Source organism: Paroedura picta, chromosome 7 (genome assembly GCF_049243985.1).
Source record: "Paroedura picta isolate Pp20150507F chromosome 7, Ppicta_v3.0, whole genome shotgun sequence".
NCBI lineage: Eukaryota > Metazoa > Chordata > Lepidosauria > Squamata > Gekkonidae > Paroedura > Paroedura picta.
Window position 1 is genome coordinate 105,959,270 of NC_135375.1, and position 13,633 is coordinate 105,972,902.

The 13,633-nt window shown below is 46.1% G+C and overlaps 1 protein-coding gene across 6 annotated transcripts in view; it reads left to right on the forward strand.

Annotated features, from left to right (window-relative positions):
* Positions 1 to 12,334, forward strand: part of NAT8L (N-acetyltransferase 8 like) — a 69,571-nt gene extending 57,237 nt beyond the window's left edge. For 3 of the 6 annotated variants that reach the window (XM_077345929.1, XM_077345930.1, XM_077345932.1), the window contains one exon: positions 946 to 4,720. In XM_077345929.1, the coding sequence (XP_077202044.1) occupies positions 946 to 1,313 (368 nt within the window). In that variant the 3' untranslated portion in view covers positions 1,314 to 4,720. Of the gene's footprint in view, positions 1 to 945; positions 4,721 to 11,279 lie in introns of those variants that run through there. The other 3 variants (XR_013232718.1, XR_013232721.1, XM_077345931.1) reach the window with 3 other exon arrangements.
* The last annotated feature ends 1,299 nt before the right edge of the window (positions 12,335 to 13,633 follow it).

The following is a 13,633-nucleotide window of genomic DNA, read 5'->3' on the forward strand; positions in this document are numbered from 1 at the left end:
CTTATTTTACTGATACAATGCACACTTAATGGCCAAAAGTGTAGTATATTGGCACATTCTCACCAGGTCTGAAAAACAGAACTTGATTTGCCATGCTTCTTCCAGGAAGACACTGGATATTGACCTGCATTATGATGTAGTTTGCTTGGGGTTAGATACCATCTGGCATATACTTTAAATGTGGGCTTACTTATGTGAAGACCAAATAGAGGGCCACAATTGAGGGTTTACTCCTGTGCCCAATTCTCTTTCCCATTTAGTTTTGTATCCTGGACCTTCTGCCCACATATGTTCTCATAAAATGTTACGTTTGTCAGAGATTGCCTTTTGCAAATATTCCGCCTGTTATGTGAAATGGCCTCCAGTATCACTGTATCACTGTTAAGCAGCTCTCTATTCATTGGTGATTCGAGGTAGAGCCTGGGGAGAATGGGGTCTGGGGAGGGTATAATGTCAGAGACTCCACTCTCCAAAGCAGCCATTAGATTAGAAGCTGGGTTTGATCTCCCACTCCTCCACATGCAGCCAGCTGGGTGGCAGGCTAGTCACAGTCCTGTTAGACCTATTCTCACAGCAGTTTTCTCAGAGCTCTCAGTCCCACCTTCCTCACAGGGTGTCTGTTCTGGGGAGAGGGAGGGAAGGTGATTGGGAGCCGCTTTGAGACTCCTTCAGGCAGTAAACCCTCCTCATTTTCTCCAGTGGAACTGATCTCTGTCACCTAGAGATCCATCTGAATTCTGGAAGAACTCTAGGCCCTGTCTGGAGGTTGGCAACTCTAGCTCATTGGGTGAGGGGCAGCATTATTAGCACATGCTTTCCAGTGGGCCTACTTTGCTTTAAGGTTATAGTTTTGAACCAGCTCTTTAAGGAAAGCACCAAAGACAATGTGCATTTGCAAAACAGCTTTTTTCCTCTCTTCCTTCACACCGTGTTTTGTACACACAGGTTCTTGCTTCTGGGTGGCCCTGCTGAACGGCAACGTGGTGGGCATCGTTGCCGCCCGGGGGAACGAAGAAGACAACACCCTGGAGCTGCGTCGGATGTCCGTTGACTCCAAATACCGCGGCAAAGGGATTGCCAAAGCCTTGGGTCGCAAGGTGCTGGAGTTTGCCGTGGTCAATAACTATTCCTCGGTCGTACTGGGGACCACGGCCGTGAAGGTGGCGGCCCACAAGCTGTATGAGTCTTTAGGATTCAAGCACGTGGGCGTGGTCGAACACTACACTCTACCCGGGATGACCCATTCTCTACTCGAGCGAGCCTTTTTCCAGCTTCGCTACCACCGCTACTGCCTGCAGCTGCGTGAGGAATAAAAAAAAAAGCCTCTCGTTAATTCGGTTCCTCCCCAAAATCTTCTCTGACGGTGTTTTGTGGGAGGTTCCGGTCATTGTTTCCCATTTCCCCCTTTTTTCCCTTCTTCATTTCATGTTGCCCATTTGCTTTCTACCGATTGCTTGTGCAAACTAGGCTCCTCCTTTTCTGACACGCGAGTAGAATGATGGTGCTAACGCTGGAGGTAAGACCGGCTGGCCTTGAGGCGTACGATTGTTCAGTAGCCCAGGAGGTCAAGACGGGACTCCCCCCTCCTTCTCATCTTATCTCGCCCGGGTTACCTACAGAAGCACAGAAACTTTCCAATATGTTACAGTACTGCTTGCCTCATGTGTGTATATAGCGTGTGCCCCGCCCCCCCATCCAAAATATCCCTCCCCCCCAAAAAAAAAGTATTGATAGACTTCATGAAACAGCTAAGTACAGAGAGAGTTGACTTGACTGCATCTCTCAGCATCTTACGGAAGAGTATACGCATTTCTTTTTACCGTAACATATTGGCTAATAATGCTGAAAGAAAATGTGAAAATCCTGCTCGCTCCAATGCATGAAGAGGAAGTGTTTGCATGCCTATTCCAACACGCAGCACTTGGCAAGCACGCTCGGAGGTTGCACTTGCGGGATGCAGCTCGGAAAGAGTCCCGGTGCATCCAAGCATTCCGACTCATTCCTTTATCCTCCTCTCCTTCCTAAGCCAGCAAAACAGACTTGAAGTGTTTCGAACACTGAGCCCAGTGTCACGAATGTAAATGTGTACATACTTACAACCTGCAGCCCTGTGCCAGATACACGCAAGCAGAATTCCTTTGGGTTACGTTTGACCTTCACGTATGATTTCTCTGTTGTTTTTATTTTTTAATTTCCTCATCAAGTTCCAGCTTTTGCCAACTGGTTTAACTGGGGCACACTGAAGGCTTCAGTTGCTTTGGCGACACATTCGTGCGCTCCGATGCGCCCCAAATTTAAACAAGCTGAAGGCAGTGGGAGAAGCCAGGATGCCATTTTAAATCAGTTGCTTCGCACAGTAGTCAGCCGGCCTTGTAAAGTAGCCGCCGCTCGGATGCCATCCGATTTGCGAAATGTACAGCCCAACGCACACAGCAATGCAACCTAGATTTGGCATGCGTCCGTCCCTAGCCTGTTACGTGAAGTGCCTGCCACCAAAGGGATAACCACGGCTACTGCTTCTTCTAGCTCAAAATGCCAAGTTTCTATTTCATTTCAAGGCGACAGCAACTTTGCATGTGGCATATCTTGACGGAAATCAGCAGTTATTGTGTTTTTTAAAAAGCGATCTGTTAGAAATCCTAAGAACTTTTCTGGTTGCACTTAATTTGGGGTGGGGCAGAGGATGCACCTCTTCCAAGGAAATCCCCCTTTAATATATTTGCTGTAAATAAAAGATGACAGAGGTTAGGGAAGGGGGGGTTAACATTTCTGAAGTCAAATCAAGAGTAGGGTTGCCGACTCTGGGTTAGGAGATTTGGGGGGGGCAGCACTTGGGAAGGGTGTGGCTTGGGGTGCACTGTGTAATGCCAGAAAATTACCCTTCGAAGCGGCCCTTTTCTGCAAGAGAACTGGTTTCAGTTGTCTGGAGGTTAGTTGCAATTCCAGGGGATCCCCAGGTCTCACCTGGAGGTTGGCAGCCCTAGTCAAGAGGGAATGACACTGACTGTCACCAGATGGGAACGCCCATATACTGTGTCTGAGAGATTTAGCGGAGGGCAAACCAATACATGTATTGCAGTACAATGTTGCTGAAATTCAGCAGTCTGAGCGCAAGAGTAGATTGTCCAGGGCTGAATCTGCATGGAGCTTTTTTTTCTGCTTTCAATCCTGCTGAATTTAGATCGATTTGAACCTGAGTCTTTGTGCTCCCCCCCAATCGACTTGAAACAGAAACCCATCTGCACAAGGCTGCGTCTGAGTGGGGGGAGGGGGAGGGCGAGATGAGATGAGATGAGATGAGATGAGGACCCAGAATTAAGTGAACTGCCTCCCTGATCTCTCAGCCTCTCTTACCTCACAAGGACTGAATCTGCAGGCGGGTGGGGGAGCTGAGATGAGCAAAGATGAGACAGCAGTAGCCTCTCACAGAATGAGGCGAATCTCTGCTGCAAGAAGTGTGGATTGTGGAGCACAGTTACATTAAAGTTAAAAAGAAATAAATCTTGCAACCAGGAAGTAGGAATTATTTGAACTGGCGCCCAGCCAATCAGGGACAGACTTCCTGGTTACAGTGTTGGAGCCATGAGGCAGCAACAAGTTATTTCGGGGAAAGCAGACAGCTGCACCTTTACTAATGCTGATTTTTCAAATATCGAGGGTTAAAACCACTCCAGGATATTGCAGGAAAAAGGTAGGGTCACTTCAGATCAATCATGTCTGCTGCAGATGAAAAATTTAAATCGCCCCAAATCAAAACGGAAATTGCATTCTGTGTAGACGGCAGGGACTGAATCGACCTGGGATTGCAATAAAAGCTCCGTGCAAGTTCAGCCCAGGCCCGCTCCTGAAACAAGACTGGCCAAGTCTCATTCGAGCACCTGGACAAAGAGCTCCACAGTGCCCACGACAGTCCTGCCAAGTGGCTTGGAGGAGACTGAGAACCTCATCAGGGAGAGGGGCCGTTGTTCCAAAAGAGAAACCCTGCCGCTCGACTGAGCAGGAACACAGGGGAGGAGGGGCGACAGCAGCCTCGCCACGGACATTATAAGAGCACAACCAAACAGGCATCCAAAATGTATCTCTTCCCCCCCCCTTTTTAATTAGCAGATGCCTTGACAGCACCTGTCTCCTCACCACAATCTTTATCTTTATTAACCATAAAGCGACAGCATCAACTTGTGTCCCAGCAATAAACAAACGGATCAGTAATATCAATTGAATATGATTTCTAGAATGCACCCATTGGGACGGAATGGGTGTGGGTGTGGAATGTATTTTTTTAAAACTCTTTCTATGCTGTACATTTCTCCTGAAATTGAAATGTGTATTGTTGAAAAGTGTAGGATAGGGGTGTATAGTGTACAGAAATTGGTATAATATTTTAGCTGTTTTGGGGTGATTTCATTAATCTGCATAACACAGAATAGTATTATAAAGCGTTAGGAAAAAGTGGGGGGGAACTGCTTGTGCCTTTAAATTATTATTATTATTATTATTATTATTATTATTATTATTATTATTATTATTATTATTATTATTATTATTATTATTATTATTATTATTATTATTATTATTATTATTATTATTATTATATTCCTCTGTTATCATTGCACTAAATGATTTTTGGAGAACCAATACCAGTATCTAGCCTAAAGGATCTATGGATACATGAGATATAACGTCTAAATCAGGGGTAGTCAAACTGCGGCCCTCCAGATGTCCATGGACTACAATTCCCAGGAGCCCCCTGCCAGCAAATGCTGGCAGGGGGCTCCTGGGAATTGTAGTCCATGGACATCTGGAGGGCTGCAGTTTGACTACCCCTGGTCTAAATTGAATATTATTTTTACTTGAGGCAGTTAAAGGAACTTGATGAGTTTTGATCCCTGTATCTTTGTAGTATACCACTTTTAGACCGGAAAAGGCCCTCAGAATTCAAGCTCTGCCTTAGAAGTACGTCAGTCAAGTATCACTGTAGCAGAATATCTGTAAAGGGGACATTTTGGGATAGGTTTTTGAAAATAGATGGGTTTTGAAGTCTTGCTTCTCTTGCTAGAGAAACGCAGGCAGGTATCACTTCTCTTGTTAATCTGTGGCTCTCCAGCTGTCCATGGACTACAATTCCCATGAGCACCTGGCAGCACCATGTAGTAATTGTAGGCCATGGACAGCTGAAGAGCCAGATTCTGTGTCTCCAGCTAAACTTCCTTTTATTCTTGTTTCCTTTTTGGGGATCTGATCCTGCTGGTCTGTTTCTGACATGGTACAGTCCTCTCAGGTATAAGATGCCTAGAAAAAGGATGTGGCAGGTTTGATTATATGGCTGCTTTCAAACTATAAAGCTTCAGTTATTCTTATCTGGTATTATCCTGGGGTAGGACTGTACCAAGTAGGGTTGTGTGCTTCGGCGGTCGAAGCACACAACCCTGGTGCCAAGTCCCTAAAGCATTATGCTTTCTGCTTTCTTTTTCTGTGTCATGGCCACAGTGACAGCAAAGATGTGTAAATTATTCGTGGAACTGGAGCACAAAGCTCTGCAGAGGGCAGCTCTTAGAAAGCTTTATTAAGCAAGTCAGAAAGTCAGAGGAAGAATTACGCACAAAACTGGACGCCACACCGAAGTGTTTAAGTCCGAATTAGAGATGCCTCAAAACAAAGCAAAAGGGGAAATTCTGTACTCTGGGACGACATCAGAAAAGAAACCTGGGGGACAACTTCATTATCAGTCTGTAAAAAGACACAAGAGTTCATGCGTGAAGGCATGAAGTTATCTGTGGAAAGATAGACCATCAAAAGTGTAAATAGCCCAATCTGCTCATGCAGGGCCAAATCCAAGTTTTGCCAAGGCACATATCCCAGGGATCTTCACCCAGAGGTTGCATATGACAAGTGTGCCTTTCCTGAAGAGATGCTGCACATGTTGCTACACCGAGAGTCTATCTTCTGATACAGATCTCCTTCCAGCTTTGCCTAACGCAATGAGCTTCAGGATATTAATAGCTGGCCGGAATGCCTTGGAGTTGACCCCCTCGGGGTCTTTATGAGGATGGGCTGGCCTCCAGAACAAGCTCCAGTGCCCATCTGGGTACTGTGGGCATGTGCATGGTCTCCACATGGACTACATCAAACCCAAAGGAGCTGAACCCACTCTCCCCAAAAAGCTCTTCCTTGGTGTTCTCAAACCCCTGCAGGAGGAATCATGTCCTGACGTTTCATACTGAAGCGAAGTGAAGATGGAGACCTTCCTTCTGAAGAAAACAGGATCGATAAAGTGTTCAAGCGTCAGAGCATAAAGAAATGAGAAAGGGACGACGGCCTGGTTCTAAATTCTTCACACTTCTGTCCAAAGCCTTACCGAATATGGAACTGGCCCAGACCAAATGCTTGTAGAGCACAGATATCCAACCCGTTGTGAACCTGCAGGTCACCTTTGGAATTCTGACACTGCATGGTGAGCACAGCCATAAAATGGCCGACTCAGGAGGCAGAGGCAGCCATAAAATGGGTGAGACGTACACCGAAGAATCCTTGTGCTGTGGTAGCAGCTGCTGCAAAACAACCATTAAACAAATCTGCACACCCAATCAAACTTCTAGTTCCTTCACAGCCAATCAAATCTGGTTCCTCAAACCTCCAGTGGCCCATCAGAACCCTTGGTACCCTCATGCATGTGAGGCCCTAGTCGATTTCTCCCAATAAACAGAATTTGTTGAAGAAATACCTTTTTATTTCAAGTATAACTTACTAAGCATCTACAAGTTCTTGGTAAAATGAAAGCACCTTGGGTCGGCTCTCCCTGATCTACGTTTTGCCCATCACTCCCCCTCCCCCAAACTCTGGATTGGGCATGAAACCCTTCAGACCCCTTCCTCCCACCATTAGACCTGTGAGAATGGCAGTTCATTGTAGACACAGCCATCTTTCCTTCCCCCCCAAGGCTGCCTGATATCCATTTCCCAAAACATCTAACAGGTTTACGGCCCATCCATCCCACCTGAACCCTTGGCAAACTCTACATAAAAGAACAAGCAGGACAAGATGCGTTTATGTTTGCCTAACACCCCTACACTAACCTTTGAATGCCATCAAAGGTGACACTGGCCAGACACCTCTACTCTAAACGACTAAATATAATCAGAAACATGGCGAATGTTTATGACTACAGGATGTTGACAATGCATCACACAGGGAACCCCGACTGTTTAGTGTAGTGGTTAGGAGTACGGACTTCTAATCTGGCATGCTGGGTTCAATTCTACACTCTCCCACATGCAGCCAGCTGGATGACCTTGGGTTCGCCATGATGCTGATAACGCTGTTCTGACCAAGCAGTGATATCAGGGCTCTCTAAGCCTCACCCACCTCACAGGGTGTCTGTTGTGGGGAGAGGAAAGGGAAGGTAAGCCGCTTTGAGCCTCCTTCGGGTAGAGAAAAGTGGCATATAAGAACCAACTCTTCTTCCTTCTTCCTCTTCTTCTTCTTCTTCTCGTAGAGTCTTATTGTCCAGCTTGTCTTATTGGCATTCATGATGAAATGAGGACATTCATTGTGTTGGGCATCTGATCCATAATCTCCCTTGTAAAGCAAAACCTTTTGGGGTGAAGACAAAATGATCATTACCAGGGGTGGCCAAGCCGTGGCTCTGCAGATGCGGATTGATATAATTCCCATGAGTCCCTGCTGGACATCTTGAGAGCCACAGTTTGGCCACCCCTGAACTATACTAAACTGAATATCCCGTAAGGATACCATCATCGATGAACAGGAATTCTTGCACAAAATGTTCAGCTACCTTCATGTGAAGCTGATGTCGCTGCAGACCGCACAGATACTTGGGCACCTATCAATAATGGGGTGGAAACGGATCACAACCAAGAAAACCGGAGCCATAACACAATGGTGTTAACGCACCCTTATGGATGGGAAAAGCGCATGAGAAATCACATTCTATGGCCGGCTTGCTGCTGAATGATTTGGAAAAACATAGTTTGCATCCCATGGCATCTTTAAGACCAATGAGGTGAAAGCTGTCCTGTGCACAGCACACTTCATCAGCACAATGGAATGGAAATGACAAGACCACATATGTAAGCAGACAATGGGCCATGGATTAATACACAGCGCAATAGAGACGTTTTCCAGGTACAAGGGCCTTACAGAAATAACCATGGTTTATAAGCTTACACCTTGAATCCTTAGAAACCTAGCTTATAAACTTGGAGCCACTGGACTCAAACTTTGTTCCCCCTACTTCAGACCAGCAGGGCTACCCATTTGTGAAAAAAAAAAAGCCGCCTTCTCTGGATTTGTAGAGACGTTTCCATACGTGGGTGTCTTTTTGCGTGTGATGTTCACATGCACTTTATACATCCTTCTGCTCATGGGCCTTTTCTTCTGTTTGGAAGCTTCCAAAGTGCTCTGTCCGAACAAGGCCATTACCTTGTCTCCAGGTATCTGATTATCACTGACTGTAAGAGCAGCGGCTGAAGGTTAGGGTTTTTACCATCTATGGGGCAAGGAGCTTCGTAAAATACATTTGTGTCCTGCCTGTTAAGTTACTTCACTTACAGACCACCTTTGCCACAGAGACTCAGGCGTTCTTTCCCCATCTTTAGCTATTTAGTAAACATTTGGACCCATTGACTTCACCGTTGTCTCTGGAATCGTACCTGAATTGGAGAACCGTTGAGTGGTGTGTCCTTGTCTCCATCGTTTTTATCTACATTCTGATCAGGCCGGTCCTGAATGTTTCTCTCTTTCAAAACAGGACTGCTGCTAACAGCTGTGCCACACAGTCTTCTTTTCTTGTGGCTCCATGGTCCACTAGGGAGAATTTGTACGACTTGCAAGCAAAGAGGGTGACATGCATTGTCCTTAATATTTCTGCACGACCTGTGCATATAGTCCAACATATGCATGCCGTAGCGCCACTGCGTGTGCGTGTGTCAATCTACTGGAACACATTAGTGAGCTCAAGCTCGCTGTGCATTGAAAGAGGTGGTCTCTGGAACATGTCAGACGTTGCAAGGACTCACAACAAGCTTCTTTGAATAGAAAGCATTTATTGAGAAGTACTTCATACACCTAGACTAGAGAAGTCAAATCTGCCTGAGGACAGATTTGCTTCTCCTTATCAATATAGTTCTCCCGCCCAAAACTTGAAAGTTCCCAAGGGAGGGGAGGAAGGAAGAGGAGACAGGTACCGTTAAAAACAGTGTTACTTTCACATGTCCTTGGCTGTCTTCAGGCCCAGATAAGATGTTATGGTTACAAGATGCAGGCCCAGCCGAGAGGCTTCAAAGGAAAGAACATTCACAGCTTCCAGAGATAATAGCTACATCAACATAGTTTCGATTTCAAGCAAGCATGCATAATATATGGGCCTGGGGCCCCCAGGCACAAAGCTACAAAGATCAATCTAACTGTCATGGAGAAACTCAGGCTAATTTATGACAGGGTTTTCTAACAATCCTGACAGAACATGACGTTCCAACAGGCAAGTGGCGTGTTCCAAGTTTGTCCTCACCTTGAAAACATCCAGTTGTGCAGTTCATCGGATGGTTCGTTGAGAGCTTCACAAACTGTATCCAGTTTGTGCATAGGGGGGGTCACACATGCAGCCAGCTGGCTGACCTTGGGCCAGTCACAGTTCTCCCAGAGCTCTCTCGGCCTCACCTACCTCACAGGGTGTCTGTTGTGGGGAGAAGATACCTTTGGGTAGTAAAAATGGTGGTACCAAAAAAAAAACCAACAAAGCTCTAAAAAAACGAACTAAAGATCTCTCTCCAAAAATCAGATGTAGTTTCCTTGAGTCAACAGTGGCCGCAATTAAATTGCTTCAGCTCTCCGTGGTTTTATTAATTGAATCCCTTTATTAAGGCATTTATATCCCTACATTCCTCATAGGTCAAGGCAGCTTCCAAGAAAAGTTAAGGACATTTTCATTTAAAGCCCAACTAAAATAACAACCTCCAGAATCGGCAAGATGAACTGGTGCTCAGTCTACAGCAGGGGTGGCCCAACTGTGGCTCTCCAGAGGTCCATGGACTACTTTGCCACCAGGGACTCATGGTCATCGTAGTCCATGGAGATCTGTAGAGTCACAGTTGCTCTAGAGGGTTGTGTTTTGAATGCGTTTTGTGTGCATGCGCATGTATTTGTATTGGTTTCTCTATGATGCGTTCAACTTGCTAGCCTTCCATTTGCTCTGAGGATTGTTCAAGGGTGCCAGCTTGAGTGGATGTTTATGTGCTTCTACCGCATTTGTAGTCCCAAGCCCAAGCAGGGTTACATCCTTCTGAGTTCACTGGTGCCTCAACTGGATGACTCAGTCTCATCTGATCTTAGAAGCTAAACCCTGGTTCGTGTTCGGATGGGAGAGCATTGGGCAAACCACCTCTGAACAACTCTTGCCTTGAAAGTCCCATGAGGCAGTGCCACAAGTCAACTGCGTTGGCTTCCACCACAGCCCAGTCCGCTGGTGTCAGTAGGCTTAGAAAGGTACAACTTCAGACGTCACCTGTAAGGCCAGGGGGAACCGAGGCCACCTGGGTACTTACAAGGCATTTCCAATGCCATTCTCAACATGAGTCTATCCCAGATGGGAAAACAGCCTGGGGGGTTAACCAGTAACCAGAGATGTTAATGTTTTCCATGCAGTCGGCAGGACAATGGATTTTTAACATGTTTCCCAGTCTCGCTCAATGGAAATGTTTTGAAAACTTGGTTGTCGCTTCCTACTGTATGAAGATTGCAAATGGGATGAGAGCCGGTCTGCCCTTTGGCAATGTTCCTGCTGGCATGCATGCACTATCCTGGCCTTATCCCAGCACAGGAATGCGTTGTATGGCAGGGGTGCCCTGTAATGGGTCAGGGGGCTTCAGCTGGAGCAGAGGGGCAGCTAGGTCAATGCCGACCAGGCCATGGTCCTAAATATTCAAGCTATCTGCCATTTTTACAAAGAAAAAAAATGGAGGGAGTTGTTTATTCTATGCTCAGCATAGTACGTCCTGTACTTTCTAGTAGGAAGAGGCAATGAGTCCTGTGTACATATTTAAGACAGCAATAATTTCCATTGTAAAGGGGAAAGTTGTTTACAGGATCCAGGTGCGGGAACCAGTGGGGTGAAAGGGTCCAGGCAGAAGTCCCTGTGGTGAAATGCTGAGGCCTATCCAAGGGAGATCAACTGTTGCCCAGGGGGAGACTGTTTTCGCGAGCGATGCTGAATTTCTCATGTCCGCCATTCAAAGGGCACTCTTAATGCTAACCTCTGGTTTTAGAAATTCCTGCCTTCTGCATCCTTGCTGCGGAATATTCCCTGAAGAGGCTAGGCTTCCTTAGTGGTGGGAACATCCTTTGTGCATGATGGATTGGAACAGAGACTGGCTATCAGAGGGAGGTTGGAGATCCTTGGAAGCAGACAGCTCTTTAGAAGGGTCCTACACACTGGAAAAACGGGGAGATGCTCCCGGCCCTTTCACCGGACTGCAGAGCACACTGGCAAGGTACAAAGGAGGACATGCCCAGCAAGCAGCTCCACCAGCAACCAAGCATCAAGACTGGAATATCTTCCTCACCCTGACATGACGAAGCAAATGTGTCTCGACAGTAAAATGTCAATTGAATGTATTTCCCCCTCACTTGTGGCAGCCAATAATAAAGATAACTGATGCTTGAACACTGAGCATGCGAATATAATTGCGTTACTCTTGCGAGCACCGGCGGCTATACTGTTTGCAAGCTGTTCATCCATAGATTTTTTGCTTTGCTCTGCATTGCCTCTCTTGAGGCTGGAGCGCTGAGACCCTTGCGGAAAGGCATGGCTTAAACCCAGGGGGGTGTGCTCTAGGGCAGGGGTAGTCAACCTGTGGTCCTCCAGATGTTCATGGACTACAATTCTCATGAGCCCCTGGCAGGGGCTCATGGGAATTGTAGTCCATGAACATCTGGAGGACCACAGATTGACTACTCCTGCTCTAGGAAACAGCGGTGTACACCAGTGGCTAGATACTTTGTTCTCATTGGCCGCAGTAACTGTGAAAAAAAAACCCAGTTTTACTGTGAATGAAGCTTGATTACAGGAGGGTTCTTGGGTTAGATTTTGCTAAGCGAAACTCAAAAAGGGGAAAGTGGTCTAGAGTGAACGTCGCTGCTTTAAAACAATATATGACTGAATAAAGTCTTAGGGGATATACCTTTTTAAAAATTAAAATCAAAAAACAACCTCTGTAATAAAGTGATGAACTAGAAGTCTGTATAAATTTGCCCAAGCAATTTAAAAAAACAATAATCTATGATCTACTGGTTCGTTGATGATATGTATTTAATAAAAATTGTGCCACTAGAAGGTCTTATATTTTCACATGTTGAAAACTAAATGCATTATCAATGGGGGGGAAAGTCGAGAGGAGTTTACAAATAAGAGTTGTCTTGGGTGTATTTGATCAACATTTTTACGCACTGTTCCATCATGGCTGGGAGGTTAATATCTTGCACTAGCTGCCTTTGTGTAACAAAAAAAATGAATTCCTCTTATTTATGGTGAAGATCAAAGCAAGGGAAAGCATCTATTTCCTCATGGAAATATATAAACTTAAAAGTCATGGTGGTGGTTAAACGACACACACACAAAGTTTGGGGAATGTGGGAGAGTTCCTAGGATGGTGTGCCTAAAGCCTTACTGCAGGGGACAGTGAGAGAAGAGCCCTCAGCTGTTTGGAATCTCCAGGTAATTCCCAACCTGGAGCTGGCAACCCAAGTAGGAGGGACTGAGGGTTCCAGCTGAGGGTGGTAGGGAGGAGAGGGTCCCTAGGAATTCTCTGTCCAGGGCCTCCAAACCTGGAACTGGCCCTGACTGTGGACCATGGCTGGACGTCTTTGCTTCTTCACCCAAAGAGTCATGAACATATGGGATTCACCAACACAGGAAGTGGTGATGGCTGCAAGTATAGACCTCTTCAAGAGGGGATTGGAGAAACATCTGGAGCAGAGGACCATCGGTGGCTATTAGCCACAAGGTATAGAGGGAACACTATGTATGAAGCAGTGATGCTTAGTATTCTTACGCATCTAGGTTTGGGATGGGCCCTTGTCCTGGTCCACTGTGGCTTCTCTTATTGAAAAGTCGCATGTTGAACTAATGATTTAGGAAAAGCTGTACACCAACAGTCATGCCTTCTGTTATTTATTTATTTGATTTTTAGCCCGCCTCATTCGGATGACTTGAGGTGGGTTACATCAGACATAAAACCCAGTAGGACCCCATAAAACACAAAACTCCAACAACATGATGACTAAAAACTGTCTACCTTGAGGGAGGTTACAAGATGGTACAGTGCAGCCTGTGGGGGGTCCCCTAGATCTTAGTCCTGGGCTCAACCAAAGACCTGGCAGAAGAGCTTCACTTCCAGGCCCTGCAGAACTTTGACAGCTCCGTCAGGGCCTTCAGCTCTCCCAAGAGCACCTTGCACCAGGTCAGGGCCTGGATCAAAAAGACCCTGACCAGGGTTGAGGTCTGACGTCTTTCTCTGGGGCCAGGGACCTGTTCTTTGAACTCCAGAACTTCACAAGCTTTCTTGAAAAGATGGGGTGAATCCTTCTGCCTTTTCATTCCAAGGTTCAGCCCAGCCCAGGT